The 21,261-nt window shown below is 39.4% G+C and overlaps 1 protein-coding gene across 5 annotated transcripts in view; it reads left to right on the plus strand.

Annotated features, from left to right (window-relative positions):
* TMEM64 (transmembrane protein 64) overlaps nucleotides 1-21,261 on the plus strand; it is a 75,743-nt gene that overhangs the window by 36,796 nt on the left and 17,686 nt on the right. Inside the window, exon 3 of one of the 5 annotated variants that reach the window (XM_054512542.2) lies at nucleotides 3,186-3,238. The exons of the other annotated variants lie outside the window; for them this stretch is intronic. Within the exon in view, the coding sequence (XP_054368517.1) occupies nucleotides 3,186-3,238 (53 nt within the window). The remainder of the gene's footprint in view (nucleotides 1-3,185; nucleotides 3,239-21,261) is intronic. 5 annotated transcript variants of the gene reach the window in all.

Raw genomic sequence — 21,261 nt, forward strand, 5'->3', positions numbered from 1 at the left:
CTTAACATCGTTAAAACTGCCTTTATTTAATTATTATTGATAATTCATTTTTGACTGTTTATTTGGGCTGCCTGCTTCCCAATTGAATCGAATTGGCAAATATTTCACCTTGAACGTTGAGGTACCACAAACACATAGGAGTGCATAAGGTTAATAAGGGAATGCTTTCTGAAGAAGGGAGGTCTGCAGGTTTAAAAAAATATATGATGGAGAAAATAGGTATGCTCTTGCATAGCAGCCCTTGTGTAGCACTAAAGTGACTTTGGAGACTTCACATCACTTCAGTACCAGAATGAAATAAAGACAAAATAGTTGAGAGTCCCTGGGCACCTCAGAAAGAGCTCAGAATGAACCCAACTGGTAATCCCAGCTGGCTTAAATCAGAGTGGAGACAAACACTTGCACTCATATGTGTTCATTGTGTTTAAAGCGATTTGTTCACAATCCATTAATCATGGAAGCTCATCTGGAAGTGTGGTTTGTGGTCTTCCAGATTTTACCTCAATAGAAGTTTTCAGGTAAAGATAAACATGTTGAGGGGCACCTGGGTGGCTCAGTCGGTTAAGCGGCTGCCTTTGGCTCAGGTCATGATCCCAGGGTCCTGGGATCGAGCCCCACGTCGGGGTCCCTGCTCAGTGGAGAGTCTGCTTCTCCCTCTCCCTCTGCCTGCCTCTCTGCCTACTTGTGCTCTCTCTCTATCTCTCTGTCAAATAAATAAATAAAATCTTTAAAAAAAAAAAAAAGATAAACATGTTGCAGATGAGTCAAAGAGGGAAAAAAAGTCATTTCCTCTTGATTGCAATAAGCCAGAGAATGATTGCCCACTTACAACATGTCCGGTCCTGTTTAGTACCTTGGTGGGGTCCATCTTTGGAGCTTTGACCATTTGCATATGGTCTGGATGACTGATTCCATGTGAAATACCAGGGAGGAGGAAGTAAAGATGGCTTTGAAGTTGTAAGCCTCACTAACTCAATGGTAATGGGCCATTGTCAAGGAAAGTATCACCAGGAAGAGGAGCTGGTCGGGTGTGTTTGGGGCGGAGACGATGATGAATTCTTTGAAGCACCTGTAGATCTGAAGGAACCAGGAGGAGATTCAAGTGGCAATTTCATGTAAGCAATTGAAAATATTTGCCTGGGATCATGTGGAAAGATTAGGACTAGAAGTTTTGAATTGGGAGACATCTACTCATAACCTTAGGGGTGAAAGAGGCCTTCTCTCCAAGAAAGAAAGGATAACATACTGGGATAACCGATTACACAGGAGGAGAAAGGCTGGTGGCAAAGGCCGCTCTGATGTTCCTGAACACACCCAACATAGCCCCCTTTCAACCTCAGCCTGGAATACTCTTCCCACAGAGGTAGAAGTGCTTCCTATGTGCTCCCATAATACTCTGTTTCTGATGCTACATTCAACCACAGACTATGACAGTCACCTGTTCAGGTTCCTGTCTTACCTGCTACACAGTAAATATTCATTGAATGAATGAACTGGACATATAGAATGGAAAGACACTGTGCTCAGGCCACATTTCAGCACTCGAGATCTTGGCGTTTTCATAAACTAGTCAGATGATGTGTTATTTCAAGGAAAATATAACCGAATGCCCATTGTGTGTCAGCCATTCCCAGAACAAAGGCCAAACATTTTAAAACAATGTCAACAGGACTCTCCCTTTCTTGGCTCTGGTTTTCTAGGTACTCATCTTCAGGCAGCCTTTCCCTAAGTAACAGCAAAGTCAACATTCACTCCTCTGAAATGACTCTGTCCCTGCTGGGGTCACTTGCCCACCCCTGTGAGTCTAGAGCAGGTGGAGCCCCTGATGGGCCACCCAGGGGAGAGGCGGGGACGGTTTTGAAAGTAGGGTGTGGTATGGGGGGCAGAAACAATACGAAGAAACAGAAGTCCATGCTAGAAATCCTACAAAGGCCATCAAGTGAAACAACAGGAGGGGGCAGATGGGAAAGGGAGCAAATTCATTCTCCCCCCTCCTCTATCTTACTGCCAAAATTACAGTGTGAGAGAAGGATGCTAGCCCCGGGATTGCCTTTGCCTTGTGGTTTTTTTTTTTTTTAATTTTATTTATTTATTTGACAGAGAGAGACACAGTGAGAGAGGGAACACAGCAGGGGGGAGGGAGAAGCAGGGGGAGTGGGGGAGGGAGAAGCAGGGGGAGTGGGGAAGGGAGAAGCAGGCTTCCTGCCGAGCAGGGAGCCCAACGTGGGGCTTGATGTGGGGCTCAATCCCAGGACCCTGGGACCATGACCTGAGCCGAAGGCAGATGCTTAACGACTGAGCCACCCGGGCGCCCCTCCTTTGCCTTGTGTCTGAGGTTATGTAGATGAAGGAGAGTTAAAAAAGCATCAGCTGACAATAAAGTCACTTGTTGGCATTAGAACATTGAGCCTCAGTGTTTGTTTTTATTTAAATCTTGCCCTTGGTTTGATGTGAAAATATAAAATATGAAAATCTTGTGCAAACTTTAAAAAGGACTTTCAAGTCCTAAATAAATATTTTATATATTATATATAAATATTAATATATTTATAATGATACAGGTATAGCATGGGCTTTGTAAATAGACCCAGGTTCCAACCCTGCTCTACCATTTGCTCTCTGTGTGAAGCTGAAACAGACGACTTAAACTTTTATATCTCATTCTCTTTGGTACTTACCTTAGGGGTTAAATGAGAGAATGCACATGAAAAGCATTTAGCACTTTCCCAGCACAACAGTCAAAACTAGTAGGTATTATTGGCGTTATTGTTGTGGCTTAAGGATGTTTTTTTATGATGGTAAAAATGCATAACATGAAATGTGCCACTTTAACCACTTTCTAGTCACGCAGTTAAGTGGCAGTAAATACAGTCATATTCTTGGGCAAACATTACCATGCATCTTGAAAACTTTTTTGGGGCGCCTGGGTGGCTCAGTCGTTAAGCATCTGCCTTCGGCTTGTGTCATGGTCCCGGGGTCCTGGGATTGAGCCCCGCATCGGGCTCCCTGCTCGGCAGGAAGCCTCTTCTCTCTCTCCCCCTCCCCCCTGCTTGTGTTCCCTCTCTCACTGTGTCTCTCTGTGTCAAATAAATAAAATCTTAAAAAAAAAAAAAAACCTTTTTGATCTTCCCAAACTGAAACTGTACCCATTAAACAATAACTTTCCATTTCTCTCTCTCCTCCAGACTTTGATCACCACCATCCTACTTTCTAAGTTTGCCTATCCTGTGTACATCATGTAAGTGGAATCATACAACATTGTCTTTTCGTGTCTGGCTTATTAAAAAAAAATGATAGTAAAAGCGAAATCTACACTTTTTCGTCATTGATTCCCGGGGTTCCTGTACTACATGAGCCACATTCAAAAGGCCTAAATTCCACTAACCTCTTGCTAGTATTTACTAATTGCAGGCCCAGTCTCAGTAGAAGAAAAACAATCTCTACAGTGCATCGTAATGCTCGATCTATCTCCACGAGCATCACGGAAGCAGCATTCGTTTCAGAGACTATAAAATCTGAAAATATTTCTTTCTTTCTTTTTTTTTTTTTTAAAGATTTTATTTATTTATTTGACAGAGAGAGACACAGCAGAGGGAATATAAGCAGGGGGAGTGGGAGAGGGAGAAGCAGGCTTCCCGCAGAGCAGGGAGCCCGATGCCGGGCTCGATCCCAGGACCCTGGGATCATGACCTGCGCCGAAGGCAGACGCTTAACGACTGAGCCACCCAGGCGCCCCTGAAAATATTTCTAACAGAGAGCTCAAGCGCTTTGGTGCTTTAATTGTAGCTGAGCTGAAAAGTTTTCAGCCTGCGTATTGCAGCTTTTTCGCCATCAGCCTCTCGTCTCCTCTCCCGAAGTGACTGTAAATTTGCAGTCAGTAAGCAAAGTAGATGGTAATGAGATATAAATATTCATTACTAAAAAATGAGGGCCTAAATCAAGAGATAAGATTAATTATTCAGAAAAAGCTCTATTTTAAAATTTTCTCTCACAGATGTGTAGCAATTACGCAACCTGTTTCTTTTTATCATGGATATGAGTTCATGGAGCGTTTCCCTGCCTGGCAAGTCTGCATTCCTTTCTGTACAATGATGCCAATTCCTAGTTCCTGGACAAAAAATAAGAACTGCTAAACCCATAACCATCAAGGACGAAGCAAGTAGTTTCTGTAGCGACCAGTTACCCACATGAAATCTCTTAGGGTTCCACTCTTTACTCCGATGACTTGTCTGTGCAAATGCGGTTTTATCAGTCAAGTGGAACTTCCTAAATCCGCTCTCTGGGAGCAGACTGTTTCTCCTTAGCTCAGCGCTTTCACGCCTGGTCTTTCGGACGCCCGTGACCCAGATTACTACAACCATTACTACGAACAACAAATGCCACCTCCAAATGCAATTTCTGCTTTCTTTGTATGATCTTGGGCAAGGAATTATCTCTGAACGTCGGCTGTTTCATCTGTAAAATCGGTAGATAAAGATAGCCTGTGAAGACCCTAGGGCCATGTGTGGCCCGCAGTCAGGAATGCAGGTAAATATTAGATTTGGGAAAGTCTGTGTTGTACTTTTCCAGCACTCTTTCTCCTTGAGACTGTTTCTCATTTCTCTGCCAACAGCCATCTCACAGCTTCTAGCTCCAGTATTTGGGAACTGAAATTTCTACCCCATTTGCCCTTCGCTAGCAAGGCCCCTCCAACCTCAGGCTCTCTGCCTAGCAGAATCTAAGACTGCAGGCTGGAAATCACCACCCTTGTGATTTAATTACCTTTATCTCATCTGTACCCTTGGCCCTCAGGACTCTCACTGCGGCTTTGCAGAGCACATTTGACAGCCTCCTATCTCTAGCGTTTAATCTAAACAAAACGCCAATGATTCAGACAGACATTGGAAAGGACACTGTGATAATCAAGAGAGATGAAAATTCTGCAACAACAATAGCAACAAAACAAAACAAAACAAAACCCCATGTTTACATTTTATGTTAATTCTGGGCTCTTTGTTAGAAAAGGTGATGCTATGTTTGGCATATACTTCTGTTTCTTTGAACAATTATGGTGGTATTTATGGGGTGCTTCCTACAGCCCAGGCACTGTGCTACACACCTCGCATATATTATTTCATTTAATCCACCCAGTAATCCTAGAAGGTAGGTGTGGCGCATCCTCATTTTATAGATACAAAAACACAAAGGCTTAGAAAGTTTGAGTAACTTGCCTAACTTCACACAGTAAGTGGCAGGGCTGGATCAAACCAGGCCAACCCGAGAACCAGTGGTCTGGCCACCATGCTAGAATATTCAGTGGTATGTGCAAATGCAGGTCCTCACTTCAGAAAAGGTAATACTCGGGCGCCTGGGTGGCTCAGTTGGTTAAGCAACTGCCTTCGGCTCAGGTCATAATCCCGAAGTCCCGGGATCGAGTCCCACATCGGGCTCCCGGCTCAGCGGGGAGCCTGCTTCTCCCTCTGACCCTATCCCCTCTCATGCTGTTTCTCTCTCTCAAATAAATAAAATCTTTAAAAAAAAAAAAAAGAAAGAAAGAAAAGGTAATACTGAGTTACGCCTTTAAACTGGGAAGCCCCTGGAAGGCTTAAATGATGGATTACGGCATTTAAATGATTTACTTCACTTTTCCTCCCCTTTTATCTTCTTTGTTTTTCTTCTATTGAGGTCCTTAGGTTTAATTTTTTTTTTTTTAAACTAAAAGCCATCTGTTCTCTGTTCCTTGCAGTAGGAAACATAAGGCTTCAAGAGGGTCATACAACTGTACATGTTTGAAATTCCTTGTCAACATAACATGCTGAATTCATCCAAGAGCAAATGGTGACCTCAGGGACTCCTGTGGTTGGAATTTTTCTTATTTAATCAAAATAGTAAGAACATTTGAATAATTTTCTGTGAAGGTGTGCCTGTAAACTAAGAATTAGGAATGCTCTCTATCCAAGTAGGAAAAAAATAGTCCCATTTGTAGAATTTATTGTCTATATAAAAAAAAAATATCAGCAATCACTTAGGAGATTTTATGTGGGTGGGTTATAACAGTTGTCTCCAGAGTGGGTCCAGAAGATAGTCCTTAGGGAAGGTTCTATTTCTTCTATTAGAATTTCTACTTTTATTCTTTCTTTTTTGCTTATTATTTTTAGTTTCTATTTTTGTACATACTTTATATATTTTATAAGATATAATATACAATTTGTACTTGAAATCATGTATTATTATGTATATTATATATTACATATTATGCATATCCATATATTTTTATTTTATATAGTTATGTATATATGAAGCACATGCTCCAAATGTTTTATTGGTTAAATAAGTGATCAAAAAAAGTCTGGGGGCGCCTGGGTGGCTCAGTCGTTAAGTGCCTGCCTTCGGCTCAGGTCATGATCCCAGGGTCCTGGGATCGAGCCCCGCATCAGGCTCCCTGCTTGACGGGAAGCCTGCTTCTCCTTCTCCCACTCCCCCTGCTTGTGTTCCCTCTCTCGCTGTCTCTCTCTCTGTCAAATAAATAAAAAATCTAAAAAAAAAAAAAAAAGTCTGGAGAGCATGTTTTAAAAAACTTCTGAAATTACAAAATATTAGGAATTCTCATGAATTTGAGAGTTAAACTTCCAGCATTTCTAAAATATAATAAGCATTTATTTTTTGTAATCCAAAGAACCAGAACATTTTTTAAAGATACATTATTTTCATAAGAAAGAACTAAATCATAATAAATATACTAGGTGATGAGGTTAAAAGGCCATTTGTAGGAGATACTGGCTTCATCTACATGAAAGTATAATGAGGATTAAAAGCCATCACGACATCCTTGGGGCCCTGCAAAATTCTTAATTATTCTCTAGCCTAAATTGTCTCAATTCCTGTAGTCTAAAAACAAAATTATACAGAGTGCCCGTCGTTGGTAAATGGTTTTTTTTTTCAAGTCATTTGCTTATACTTTCACTGGCCCCCTCTGTCCCGGATGTGACCTCCAAGATCTCCTAGCATCCTGATGGTACCCTACCCTACTTCATTGCTCTTCACTAGTCTCCTCCAAGTCGGTGCTGCATTCACCTCTCTAACAATTGTCTTGCCTTTGGGCATTTGCCGAATCCATTCCCTCTTTATGACAGAAACAGGTTTGCCTGGCAAACCTCTTCCGTCCTTTCGGTCTCAGCTAAAATATTGGTTGCCTCTCCTATGTGTTCTGTGGTATCCTGTACTCTCCTTGCCTTTAACATTGATCACACTGCATGTTTCATATCTATCTTCCAACCCTGAATCTGTGAGACTCACCTCACATTTCTGGCAGATTGGACTATCTGGGCTCATTTCCCTGGACCCATTTGTCTAGGTGGAGAAATAATGGGGCATGACTGAAGCCTTCGTACTTGCACGATGTAGAAGTTTCTCTCGCCCATAAGTGGCACAGCACATACTCCCTCGTCTGCCAGTTTGTACTTTGGGGGTGCTTTATTAGATCTTTGATCTCGCCAATTATTTCCCACCCTTTTTTTTTTCTTTTCTTCTTCTTGTCCTTTCTTCTTTCTTTAGCTTGTTAGACTGACAGGTTGATCTGCTGATATTTTTAGGTTTTGTTCATATACTTACAGCCTATAGGAAATTAACCTTGGTCTTCTAGGTGGTGTCAGCAAAAACTTATGCGCTGATCCAGATAGTGGTCAGCTGGGAAATGCTGCTAAGCAGGGGCCAGAGAATGTAGTAGCAGCACAGAAAAGGATCAGACTGACTTTAGATGAGACTAGGCTTAGTGTGCCATTTGACCCTTGCTCCACAATCAGGCTTTTAATGCAAATTTTCCCTAATATGGAAAAAGAAGTATGTGTTTCTTTCTCAGTTCCTGATCCTTTCTTTTAATCAAGAAATTCATTTTCTTTATCTTTACATCCACTTGACTCTAGGGCAAGGATGTTAGAAATTATATTGTCAGCAAAATTGTATTTGATGATGAAGGCAAAAACATTGCTGAATTATTTGAAATTCTGTTTTGTTTATGTCCTAATTAAAATATGACCTTGTCACTGTTTAACGGTAATAGACGGTGTATTATAACCATTCCTCAGCTGTTTTTCTGGATCATGAGTTCAGATTTATGTTATATGCCCATTAGTTGATTTGGAAAGTGTTTTACTTAAGTTTTCATTGTGCTGAATATTTCTTTTGTGGATCTGAATTGCAGATTTGCTCAACCCCCCTCTCTCCCAAGGCTAACTTAAGCAAAATAGACAGATGGTCCTCAAATAGGCCCCATTCTCAAGAGTTATCTCTACAGTAATTTTTTGTTGCCTCTAGTGATATTGCTTACTTTAATATCTTCTCAAGACTGTGCCTTACAAAGAACAGCAAATTAATTTGTCAGTTTCTTAGTGTACAAAGCTTTCTTTTAGATCTTTAAGAAATAGGGAAAATTATTTTAAGTGGCTAGAAGTTAAAGTGTGAAATTCTTATTTCAGGATATTATTTGCCTTTTCATGGTTGAATACATGATGAAGTAAGCACCTAAGGCTCACATTATTATAGTTAGCACAGTAATTATCAATAATATATTCCAACTAAAAGTGGAAATGATTGATTGGGAGACCATGTATATGTAGAAAAATGATCTGTTACTAATAATAAACTAAGAACACCCTGAACTGGATTGATGTATTAAGTTTATCTTTTCAAAAATATAGTGACTTAGTTATCTGGTTTGTTTGAGGAGTGAGGTTACATAATCATTAAAAAAAAAAAAAATTGAATTAGTTCCTTTTTAAAAATATATTCGCTGGGGCGCCTGGGTGGCTCAGTCGTTAAGCGTCTGCCTTCGGCTCAGGTCATGATCACAGGGTCCTGGGATCGAGTCCCGCATCGGGCTTCCTGCTCAGCGGGAAGCCTGCTTCTTCCTCTCTCACTCCCCCTGCTTGTGTTCCTGCTCTCGCTGTGTCTCTCTGTCAAATAAATAAAATCTTAAAAAAAAAAATTATGTTCTTAAAATCTTTTTTTCTTGATGCAAGATGTAGAGAATCTAGAAAATTTAGATAAAAAGAGCATAATCACCCTTAATCCAACTACCCAGAGACAACTATTGTTAATATTTTAATATTAATCCCTTTTGTCATTTTTTATTTTAATCTAAAACTTTGTATGTATAAATATAAGTGAAAATAATAGTGTAAAAATAGAATATATGGAACACCTATTTGTGAAGAATGATAGAAAAAGGCAGGCAAAGTCTCCCTAGTTCATGGTGGTTGTTTTTGTTTTTTGATAGAACACATCCTGATTTTAGGCATCTTATTAAAAAGTACCTATCTCAATTCAACACCTCTTAGCCATTTTTTAATAGAGAAAAAAATTATTTATGTCCACTAAATTTAATACAACATTTTGAACAAAATGATGCTTGGGAAAACCTCACATAATAGTCCAGGCACAACTGGTAGGTTAAGAATCAAATGTACACTTTTTGGGGAGCTCAAAAGTGTTAACAAAGCTCAACTACTTCCCTGAGGTTGGTGCCTGAAGATGCCCTATTCATCGATACAAAGCAAAAGTTTATTGATAGTTCTATTAATTGATGATTAGGAAGCAATGTTTTAAGCAATTTATATTTTTATATGATAGTTTGCTACATATGTTAACATTCTACTGTGGTTTATATATGATTTGGGAAGTTGGGGGTTGACATGACAATATAATTTATGCACTAGAATGATGAAAATGTTTAGCATTTTCCTGCATATTTTCAGTACTGTATTATTAGTGTTAATAATATATTACAGGTGTTAACATTAATTATGCAGGCACACGAGATGCCTACATATGTCATTGTGAGTGCATAAATAATTTCTGGAAGCATATACAAGAAATTATCATCATTGTTTGCTTCGTGGCTGGGGACAGGAATGCAAATTTTGAACCATGTGTATGTTAGCTTTCAAAAATGGAATTATAAAAACACAGTCAAATCTAATGTGAAAAATATACTTGTATGCCTCTAAACATGACTAGTTTTATCTATTTACAGGAAAAGCAAACATGATTTATCTCAGTGATTCAAGGTCTCCTTCAGTATTAATTGTGTAATGCTTTACTCAGAGGCTACTGAGATATAAGGAGCTATTGACCTCTGTGGTGGATTCAGACTGGTGGTTCTGGAGTTCCAGTCAGGAATCCAGTGGTGCCTTTAAGGAGCCATTGGGCAGGAGAGGGCACGCTCTTGGGTGTCTCATCAGGGAGGACCTTGTGGAGAGGAGAGATAGAGAGAGAGACACAGAGACAAAGACAGAGGGAGAGAGAAAGAGAAAGAGAGAAGAAGGAGGAGGAGGAGGAGAGGGAGAGGCGAGAGAGAGGGAGAAAGAGAAAAGAAAATGGCCCTAATAGCTTCCCACATTTCTGCTGCTTTTTTGCTGGGTGTTTCTGATTCATAATCCATTGCTATCAACTACAACTTTTGTTAGCTCTCCTCATCAGCTCCAGGCATTTCTTCATGACCTCCCAGATGCTGCTTGAGCTGCCAAGTGAAATCCTATCTCTGGAAGCAAAGATTGAATTTCTTTCCTCTTTGATGATTTTTGGAAGTGCCCTAAGTAACCCTAGTCCTGGCTTTGTCCAGCTCCAGCTCAGTGGAGGGACAGGATCCTACTTTGCTAGGGAAGGGTGGAAATTCTCAGAGTCCCTCTCAATCTGTAGATTGTTGGAGGCATGTGTTCTAATTGCTCTGACTTATTTCAGAGCAATCCAAAGTCAGGCTTCTATTCTCATGTGGGAAAATAGTCATAAATATGACTCCTGGCTGCCTTTCATTCTGTTCACTCCACCACTGCCAACCTTTCATCCTCCAAACTTTTCCACCAATGCCTATTTGAACTTTTCCTTTTGCCTTAAAATACCCTCTTGAGCTTTGGTAAGCAGGCACCCACTTTTTGCCACATGCCATAAGGTACTGGCCTATTCTGGAAATCTAGTCCTAATTGAAATAAACGGCATGCCTCAGTAGATGGGTTTGACCTAGTTTCATACTGGAAATTTAGCTACCTGATCTACATATCTGTCACAACCATAAGAAGTTCTGACGACTATTCAGTTTTATCAAGGCTTGGTGTCACTTCCTCTTGAGGACTCATGACAGTCAAGGCTAATTACTTCTACATAATTCATTGCCAAACCACCAACAGCACTTTGAATGACAGACAGAAAGCTCTCGCGAGTTCTCCAACAGCCAGCCTGCCACTGTCCTGGAAGCCTTATCTGACTTCCCTAGGAACACTACCCCTTGAGCCATTCTCCACTTCAGAATTTTGAAGTGAGCCACCCACAGGCCGCACCAAAGCAGCTTGTCCCAGATCCTTTGTTGACATCAGCTGGAATGTCTGTTTTTACCGCGAAGAGGTTCCATTCTTGCCACCATGTCAAGGAAGTACCAGGCTTCCGTGTTACAATTGCAATGCCACACGACTCTCATCACCACGCAGGCACCCCGATGCGACCTGAATTCCTAGAAATCGGCCTTTCCAGGTCTGCTGGGTTATCTCCCCCAACACAGTTCCTTCTGCTCTGTTTCTGCCTAACATCAGTTTGCATATCTCATTGCTTTCCAACTGGGCTTTTTGGACTTTAACACTATGCAAAGCTCCACGCTTGCAGACCACAGTCCTTGCTCTTAAGGAACTTACATCTAGAAGGAGGGAAAAGACCTATGCCTAAATTACCACAATGCGAATCAGTTGACAGTGTTCTGTATTAGGAATCCTAGCAAACCGTGACAGCCGTAACACAGAAATAGGTCTCTGACTGGAGTGGAGGAAAGCTTCCCAGAGGAGGTGGCATTCTGAGCTAAGAGTTAAAGGCTGGCTAGGGTTTTGATCCGCAACTAGAAGGTAGAGCTGGCGTTCCAGGCAGAAGAAATAAGCAGATGCAAGAAGGTCTGAAATTACATTGTTTAGAAAACAGCCAAAAGTTTGGTTTTGCCTGAGAAAGAGAGGACATGAAAAATAGTACATGCAAGTCAAGGCTTAAAAGACATTTTGGGGTCAATTTGTGGCATGCTTTGATTTTCTAAAGTAAGGAATTTATTAAAATTAATTACAGTAATTGGGTGCCTGGGTGGCTCAGTTGGTTAAGCGACTGCCTTCGGCTCAGGTCATGATCCTGGAGTCCCGGGATCGAGTCCCACATCGGGCTCCCTGCTCAGCAGGGGGTCTGCTTCTCCCTCTGCCCTCTTCCCTCTCGTGCTCTCTGTCTCTCATTCTCTCTCTCTCAAATAAATAAATAAAATCTTAAAAAAAAATTAATTACAGTAATTAATTGAAGTAAGATTACTTTAATAAAATTATAATGAAAGCATTAATTGAAGTAATAAAGGGGACATGTCAGGATTAGAGCTTTAGAGATCAATGTCATAATGGAATGCAGAATTGATTGGCCAGGAAAGATGGAAAAACAGTAAAAAGGTTATTGAAATAGTAATGAATCGCTGTTATAGTGTTGTAAGTGCGGAGGTAAAATGAGCGAGTGTAACAATAGAGTATGAATAAGGTCTATGAGGAGTACTATGAAAAAATATTTCAATGTAGGGCAACCAGCTATATGTTAATAAACTTGACAGTGACTTAGAAAAGAAATGGTGTCTTACTCCTTTACTCTATCCTGTGTGGCCTCTATCATTTTGCTTTGCACATAGAAGGATTTGATGAATGTGGAATCAAGAGGCTCTCAATGATAGGCCAAGAGCTGTACATTGCAAAAAGTGCATGGGACTTTAGTCCCTGCACCTGTGAATATCTGGTTTCACTACTTAGGATGTTTCTGGGTTAGCTCAACTCGACTTTGTTGCAGCTAATTGGAAATGCTGGAAATGCAGCTGTACTGCAATGCTCTTGATAGGTTATCGTTGTGATTCTTCTGTACTTCATTCCACATTTGCAGAGTATGCCATCATTACTTGTAATCTTTATTTTTTATTTATAAAAGGAATGCTTACTTATAACGAATTCATAGAGTCCAAGAGCATATGGAAATGGAATAAGGAAACAGATTCCAACAGCCCTGGAAAGGTGGCAGGTAACATCACAAGTCACGTTTGACACTGAGAGAGCACATACCTTTTAAAAGGGGCAGCATTTCTCAGCTCTAGCCAGTAGTTGCTAAGCAGGAATTCAGGGCCTGGGGTTCTAAATCTTATTTATTTATTTATTTATTGTTTATTATTTTTTAAAAGATTTTATTTATTTATTTGACACAGAGAGAGAGAGAGCACAAGCAGGGGGAGTGGCAGGCAGAGGGAGAGGGAGAAGCAGGCTCCCCACTGAGCAGGGAGCCCCATGTGGGACTCGATCCCAGGATCCTGGGATCATGACCTGAGCTGAAGGCAGACGCTTAACGACTGAGCAACTCAGGCGCCCCTCTTCTCATTTTTTTTAAAAAAGACATCAGGAAATCCAGGTTTTCCAAGAAATTCTTTTGATTTTTAAAACATTGGTTTTCAATCTCTCTCTCTCTCTCTGTTTGTGTGTGTGTATAAAATACCTCTGCTGGTTAAATCTAGGCTGATAAGTCACTAGTTTGTAGTCTCTGATATGCAGTTAAAAAAGTGAAAATCCTTCTGCCCTCTAATATCATTTCCTAAAGATGTGCATGGCTAACAATAAGATGTATGTCTCCAGAAACATGTTACATCTATTATTCTGGAAATTGCTTTTTGAAGTTAATAATAGTTTGAGTGGGTATCATATGCTAGCATATGTAGATGCTCTTCTCTTGCATCTTTTCCTTCATCATCTTCTTCTTCAGGTTCAGAGTTTTTCATTGTTAAGATTGCATCATCAAATTACCTATTCATCTCCTCTTAAGATAAATTTATATTATTTCCCCTTTTTCCCATTACAATTGCCAATAAATGGATATTCTCACAGATGTATCTTTGTTCTCTTGTGCTAACATAAATTTTATGATGTGATGTTACTGGGTGGGTCAAAAGGCATGGCATTTGAAATTTTAATAGATAATTCCAAATAGTATTGCAAAAAGGTATATTATGTTAGAGTGCTAGGTCTCTCATCATTTTAAAATACCAGATATAATCAAAATATTTTTCTCAGATTAAAATGTATTTGATTACTTTTTTTTGTTTTTGATTTTTCTGGTGGGATGAGGTTGAGCATCTTTTCCTATGTTAGTTGGCCACTGTATTCATCAATAAATTGTCTGCTCATTGCTTTTGGTCTTTTGCTTACTAGGTTGTTTTGTTATTGATTTGTAGGAGCTTAATATTTTCTCCCATACTGTTTGCTTTTGGCTATAGTTCATGTAGTTTACCTGTGTGCTGTCTTTTCACTGCGTGGAAATTTTAATTTTTTATGTATTCGAATCCACAAATCACCAAACATTTCCTATGTGGCTTCTGAGTTCTGGGTCCCACTTGGAGAAGCCATTTTCTCTTCAAGATTATGAAAGTACTCACCTATATTTTTTTGTGGTACAGTGTTATATATATATATATATATATATATATATATATATATATATATATATATATACACACACACACATAGCTATATAGATATTTAATCCATACGAAATTTATTTTTCTAAATGATTGGAGTAGGGATCTACTTGTTTTTTCCTCAGACAGTCCATTTGTCCAAATAAAGGCCATTTGGACAACTGGACCACTGTTTTGAAGTGTCATCTTTGCTATATATGATAGTCGGGGTTGCAGGTGAGAACTTTTTTTATAACTCATTTTATTACTTGGATATAGTTGTCATATAGGAAAGCTATTATTATTTATACTCTCTGTCTCATCTAACAGTTATTTCTAAGCAGATGGTTTCAGTTCCCTGTTGATGAGCAAGTGAGCAGTGGGCTGAGCTGCCACAGAAGGATGCTGAGGTTTGGGCAGCCTGTGTGTCTCTCTGAAAGTTTGCTCTGAGTAGGCTGTGGTTTTATGTGACCTATTAATGCTTCACAAAAGGGAAATGGGGTGGGTTCCCAATACTCTGGAACTCTCAGGACTAGGTAATGTTGATAACTTACGTTTTAAAGCAAATTAACTACTAATTGGAAATAAATTAGGATGTTGGCATGCATTCTCAAAGGGATGGCCGCACTCAATTTAAAGTTCTGAAGAAACGGTTATGAATGATTGTATTAGGAGGCATTGGTTTGAAATGTTTGTGATGATTCAGCACTTTGTTGAGGTAGAATTTTTAAAAATTAATTGACCACATATGTTTTATATGTAGCAATGGGATTAATTGAAGGGTAAAAAAACATCAAGCCCTTGTATACCTGAATTGTAACAAATATTTCCTGTAGCAGTAGTAACCATTATAATTTTACAGAGCTTTATGGTTTACATTATTCTTTTATATATTAGACGTCATTTCATCCTCATAAAAACCTGTGAGATGGAAAATGAGGCTCTAGTGTTATCCTTACTTTCCCAATGAAGAAACTGAGATGTAATGAGGGTAAACGAGCTGTCCAAATTCATATCACTCTTAAGTGATAAGGTCAGGGTTTAGATGCAGGTCCCCTGGGGCTTCTGCCAAAGTGCCCCGCAATCCACTCTGATGCCTCCCAAAGATCCAGCATATTGTAAAATGAGATGAAATATCTTGACCGTCTTATCTCAAATCCTTGGTTTCATGGGTGAGCGCCACTGTCTGACGTTAACGTGGTTCGCGGACACCAACATGCACCACCTGCACATTGGAATATGGCCTTTCTGCCACGGCCAGTGGAAGAGTTCATTAAGTTCCTCCAACGTATTTGGTTTATTTTTGATATCCATTGACATTATGCTAAACCATTTTGTGCCCTATATTATAATCAATTGCAACGTAATTCCAAAAGAGAATGTTCAGTTTCTCCTACATTCAGTGAGCTCTCTACCCTGCCATTGGTATTACTATTTGATGTTCATAAAGATTTGGCACTTTTGTGAGTCTTAGAATCTAGAATATTTTAAAAAGCATTTTTGGACTTTTCATAACAATCATTTTTAAAAAATTGTGAGGCTGTAGATCTCTTTGAATATTATCTTTCCTGTCCCAAATACCCTCTTTTCTGGTGGAGAGAGCCGAGGATAAAAGAGGGTAGATAATAGTGGATTAAGTGTCTCTAAAATAGTTGGTACTTTTTTTTTTTTCTCCCAAGAATCTCTAATGGATGTCCTATTGATGGCTGGGGAACATACTTTAAAAAAATTAGGTCAATCTTTTCTTCCAAATTCTTAAAATTCAAATCTTCTGAGTAGGACAGTACTCTCTTTTCCTGTACGCATTTATTTATTTAGTTAATTTTATATTGAACCTTTCCAAAAATATCCAGGATCTTGGTATGATCCTTACTTCTGAAGCACTCATCTCCTCCCTTCTTTTCCACTCTTATCCTGCCCCTCTCTTGTCTTATCACTTCTTTCTCCAAATTCTTCACCAGATCCACAGAGCTAACTCATTTCTTCTAAGCCATCGCTACACACCAAAGTGCTGGAAAATAGGTATGAGAAAAAAAGTGTATCAAATATTTCAAGTTGAGGAATAGCATAGATGATAAAAGAAGACCTCATAAGGATTACCTTTAGAGTTCTGTTTTGTGCTCGCTCCTGTCAAGCCTCAATAATTTGAACTGTGACTAAAGAAAGCATATGACCTAAAAATTAGTAATCAAGGTGTAATAAAAAAAAAACACCCTTTCTATGAAACTCTCAGAAAGTTCTACTTAAATAAGGAACAGTTAAAGTACCGTACACCATGTTCATCACCTTTCTTCAGACTGCATGCCAGGGTTTGACATAGCCAGCTGTCGATCCAAATTATGGCTGGATGAGAAACCTCTGTCTAGACCAGCAACTGCAGTAAAGACAAGGAATGAATGTCACATTGAAATGTTTTCTTTTAAATAAAGGAACCCCATGCATCGAGTCTCCTAACCAAAGCCGTCTTTGTTTTAAGCTTACATCTGAACTTCTTAGAAAATGGGGATACATTTTCAGGGCATTACGTCTCTAGCACCTCAAGGAAGATATTGTCTTAATGTACGAAACTTCCTATGTGGAAATATATGATCTAGCCACACGTCTTCTTATGTAATATTGTAGCATCTGTGTAATTTTTTCTTATTTCTATGAGTTGTGTACTGTTTACGTGGTTAAAGAGCAAGATATTACCATAATGAGTCAGAATGGTGTATTCCCTTGTTACCAATAGAGAATCCTCTAAAGCTTTTGGTTTCTTAGCATTACTTTTTGCCTGGTAATTAATGTTAGCAAGAGTGCTGTGGGGTGCTTGAGTGTGAGTGATGTTAGAAATGTACCATAAGAAGCTTTAGTTAAACATTACTTTTTTTTTTTTTAAAGATTTTTATTTATTTATTCATGAGAGACAGAGAGAGAGAGAGGCAGAGGGAGAAGCAGGCTCCCAAGGAGCAGAGAGCCCGGTGCGGGACTCGATCCCAGGACCCTGGGATCATGACCTGAGCCGAAGGCAGACACTTAACCATCTGAGCCACCCAGGCGCCCTAAACATTACTTTTAATATGAACACATACCCCGTTTATTTTTCCACCAATAAAACACGGCCAGCAGCCTCTACATCAATTAGCATTGAATTACAAGATTGTCCTTACTTTAGAAAAGAGAAGATTACTCAAAATAATTCTGCCTAAAATATATTGGCACTTACTATGTAGCAGGAACCATGCTAAAAATCTAAGGGGATAGAAAACGGTTATTTACACCCATTTTTCAGCTAAGAAGCCTAGAGTTGTGCAAGGTCGCAAAACTAGTAAACAGCGATGCGGTCCGGGTGTATCTTAATTTAGAACTTGATGTTTAGCCAGGCATATAGCTACAGAGAAGCAGAGGGAATATTTGGCTTCCCTGGAACACATCCTTCAAAAGATGTATCTTTTTAACAAGAAAATTAGAACACTATGTTGACATGATGGCAGCAGTGTGAGATAATGTTCAAGCCTGGCAACAACCCTGTGTGTAATCACCACCCTGTTGTGCTTCGCAGGACCCTGAGTACTTCATCGTGAAGGCTTTTTGTTTGCTTGTCTTTCTATCTACCCCTTATCTGGTGATTTTTTATTACCTTGATATTGATTATTTATTACCCGGTTACCCGTTTTCTAGTTTTAGAAGTCTCGCAGAAGTCAGACATTCCTTTTCTTTTTTTTTTTTTTTTTAAATCTTCTCACATTCAGAGAAGGAATTTGTGGTCTTCCTAGAATCCCTGGAAGGACTAGCTATCTGTCTTCCCCACAATAATAATCCTGCCTTCATATGAAGATAACATCAGGAGGTCATAGCATGGAGTTACTTTTCCTACTAGTGGTGGTGATTGCACCCAGATGTAGTCCTACTCTTACTCACCCTAGTGACAAATATTTTTAGGTCACCTGGTAAGATTCAGTAGGTTAGAGATGCTTGAAAATGATCTTGGTGTTTTGAGTTACAGCTTTAATGGAAAGAGTATGGGTGTAGCCACAAAATCATCACTATTGGAAAAAGACTTCAGAGTGTTCCTCATACTTAGAATCTCATTCGTTAGGTTATCAACAGCAAAGATTTTCTGCAAATCAGTAGATGATAGAGAGCTTGGTCAGGAATTATGTACAACTCAGGACTTGACAAAAGCTTCAGTAAGACATTGGATAAGCTACAGTCCATTCAGTGAAATGCCACAGGTCTGAATTTGTATTGGGGCAGCTCATTTGTAACTAAAATATTTATCTCATATCATCTTGGTCTATTATGGGTTGAGTTGTGTCCCTCACAAATTCATATGTTGAAATTCTAATCTCTAATAACCTTAGAATGTGACCTTATTTGGGAATAGAGTCACTGCAAATGTAATTTGTTAAGATGAGGCCTTGTTGTAGTAAGGTGGGCTCTTAATCCAATATGATGGGTGTTTTTAGAGGGAAAAAAGGGGAAACTGGACACAGAAATATGTATACAGGGAGACCACCATGTGAACATAAAGGCAGAGATGGAGGTAATGCATCTATAAACAAAGAAATGTCACATTGCCAGCAAATCACCAGAAGCTAGGAGAGAAGCCCGGAGCAGGTTATCCCTCGCAGCTTTCAGAAGTAATCAATCCTGCTGACACTTTGATCTCAGACTTCTGACAATAAATTTCTGTTGTTTGAATAACCTAGTTTGTGATACTTTGTTATGGCAGATTTAGCAAACTAATACATGGTCTTTCACAGGAAGATCTTCATTGATTTAAGATTAAATACATTTCTTTCTGTCTTCAGATTGATACGAAAAATGTCTGTTTAAATAAATAATCCTTTATAGTTTATAAAGCTATTATTAAAGATACCAAAATGCTTTGATTAAGACCATTATCATAAATTCCCATGTGAGTTTAGTTGCAAGAAAAGCTTTGTCTTAGTATGTTAATAATTATGCTTTCCTTCTTAAAAGTGTATCTTAAGGTGCTTCTCTTTTGACTCCAGCACCCAGCAACCAAGTACATTGCCCAAAAACTATAACCCAAGTGTATAGTCCAAAAGCTGAACTTGTGTACCTAAAAACACTACTCTAGTTGCTTCTTTTAGATATTTTCTCTTGTATCCTTATTTGCCTCATCTTGATTTAATTAATAAGTAGTTTAAAGCCTTTCAGAAGTGAAAGAAAAAGCCATTTCAGTGTTTAAACAAACAGTAGTATATGCCCTCTAGAAATTAGTCATGATTTGTGATAATTCCTGAGAAATCAGAATCATTAGCTGGAGAATCTTGAATGCCGGACAGCTATTAATTCAGGAAAAAAAAAAAAAAATGGAGGAGGGAATCATGCCTTTGGGATCCAGGAAAACTCTTGGGCAAGCACTAGTCAAAAGCATGAAAGACCTAAGATTTTTCCCATATGGTGTTTGGTCAGTTCACCAATAGTATTACTATATATGATTGGCTCATGGTATCTGTACAAGGTTCATCTTTTTTGTGTTAATGTTGAAATGAGTAGACACAGTGCAAGACTGAAGTCTCTAGGAGGAAACAAGAAACAAGCAGTCAAAGAGGAGGGGTAATGTTGGCCAAAGCCTAAGCAGGGGAGTTCAGTGGTGACTGTGGTAGCAGGCATCTTGATGTCAAAATCAAGTGAGTCAATGAGTCCATACTGAGTATCAGTCAGGTCTTAGGTCTGGTGATACAAACTGTAGCTTTCATCCTTGCACCAAAGCCCGTTAAGCCAGAGACAAGAGAATTCCAGAAATACAGAGCCTTGGTACTTGTGTCATGGACCATGACCTGAGCCTAAGGCAGATGCTTAACCAACTGAGCCACCCAGGCACCCCTGGATGGGAGTACTTTAAATTCTAACAGATCTAAGTTTGAATTCCAGCTCTGCCACTCACCAGCCGAGGAGTTACCTTAGACGAAGCAATTAACTTTTCTGAGCCTCAGTTTCCTTACCTTAACGCAAGGTTAAATGAAATCAGGTCATGGTCCCAGGGTCCTGGGATTGAGCCGTGTCGGGATCCCTGCTCAGCAGGGAGTCTGCTTCTCTCTCTCCCTCTGCTGGTCCCCTTGCTTGTGCTCTTGCGATCTTTTATCAAATAAATAAATAAAATCTTAAAAAAAATAAAGAATTCCCATCCAGACCTTCCAGGGAAGAATCATTGCTATTCATAATGCTAACTCATTGTCATTACCCAATTCAGAAACGTCCAGATTCAATATTGCCTAATACATTTTTATTCTTCAGGAATAAAAGCTATTTACAGCTTTCCAGAGCATTTCCTGCCCCCCCTTTCCAGCCATCCTTGTCATTTCGTTAATGTCACTTATTCTGTCTCTCCATACTGCTGTGGACTGTAGGTTTGATCTGGGCACAGGGGCTTTTAGGAAAGGGCAGATAATTATGTCCCCTTGGAATCAGCAATAAGTGTGCCTTCTGATTTCTATGCAGCATCTCGGGATGATTGGATTTGTTTCCAGGGTGACCTAGTTGTCTTGCCTTTTTGCAAAACTGGGAATCTGGAGTCACAGCTATTTCAGTCTGAATTTGTTTTATGCAGGAACTTCAACAGCTCTAGGCTCACACAAAGGACAATGATAAGATGGGTCTTAGTTAGCATCCCAGGAGTGTATGGATCTAGCCGCCATGCTGTTTCGGCTTTCTTTTACTTTACATTATAATATTTAAGTCAACTGTGTTGACACTCATTCTAGCAGCTTGATTAATGGCCAATTGTGTCCATGTCCTAATCTATGAATGTTACCTTGTATGGCAAAAAGGGACTTTGTAGTTGT

This window comes from Mirounga angustirostris, unplaced genomic scaffold (assembly GCF_029215605.1).
Source record: "Mirounga angustirostris isolate CCGP_5_RB_7025 unplaced genomic scaffold, mMirAng1.0.hap1 SCAF_4, whole genome shotgun sequence".
NCBI classification, from domain to species: domain Eukaryota; kingdom Metazoa; phylum Chordata; class Mammalia; order Carnivora; family Phocidae; genus Mirounga; species Mirounga angustirostris.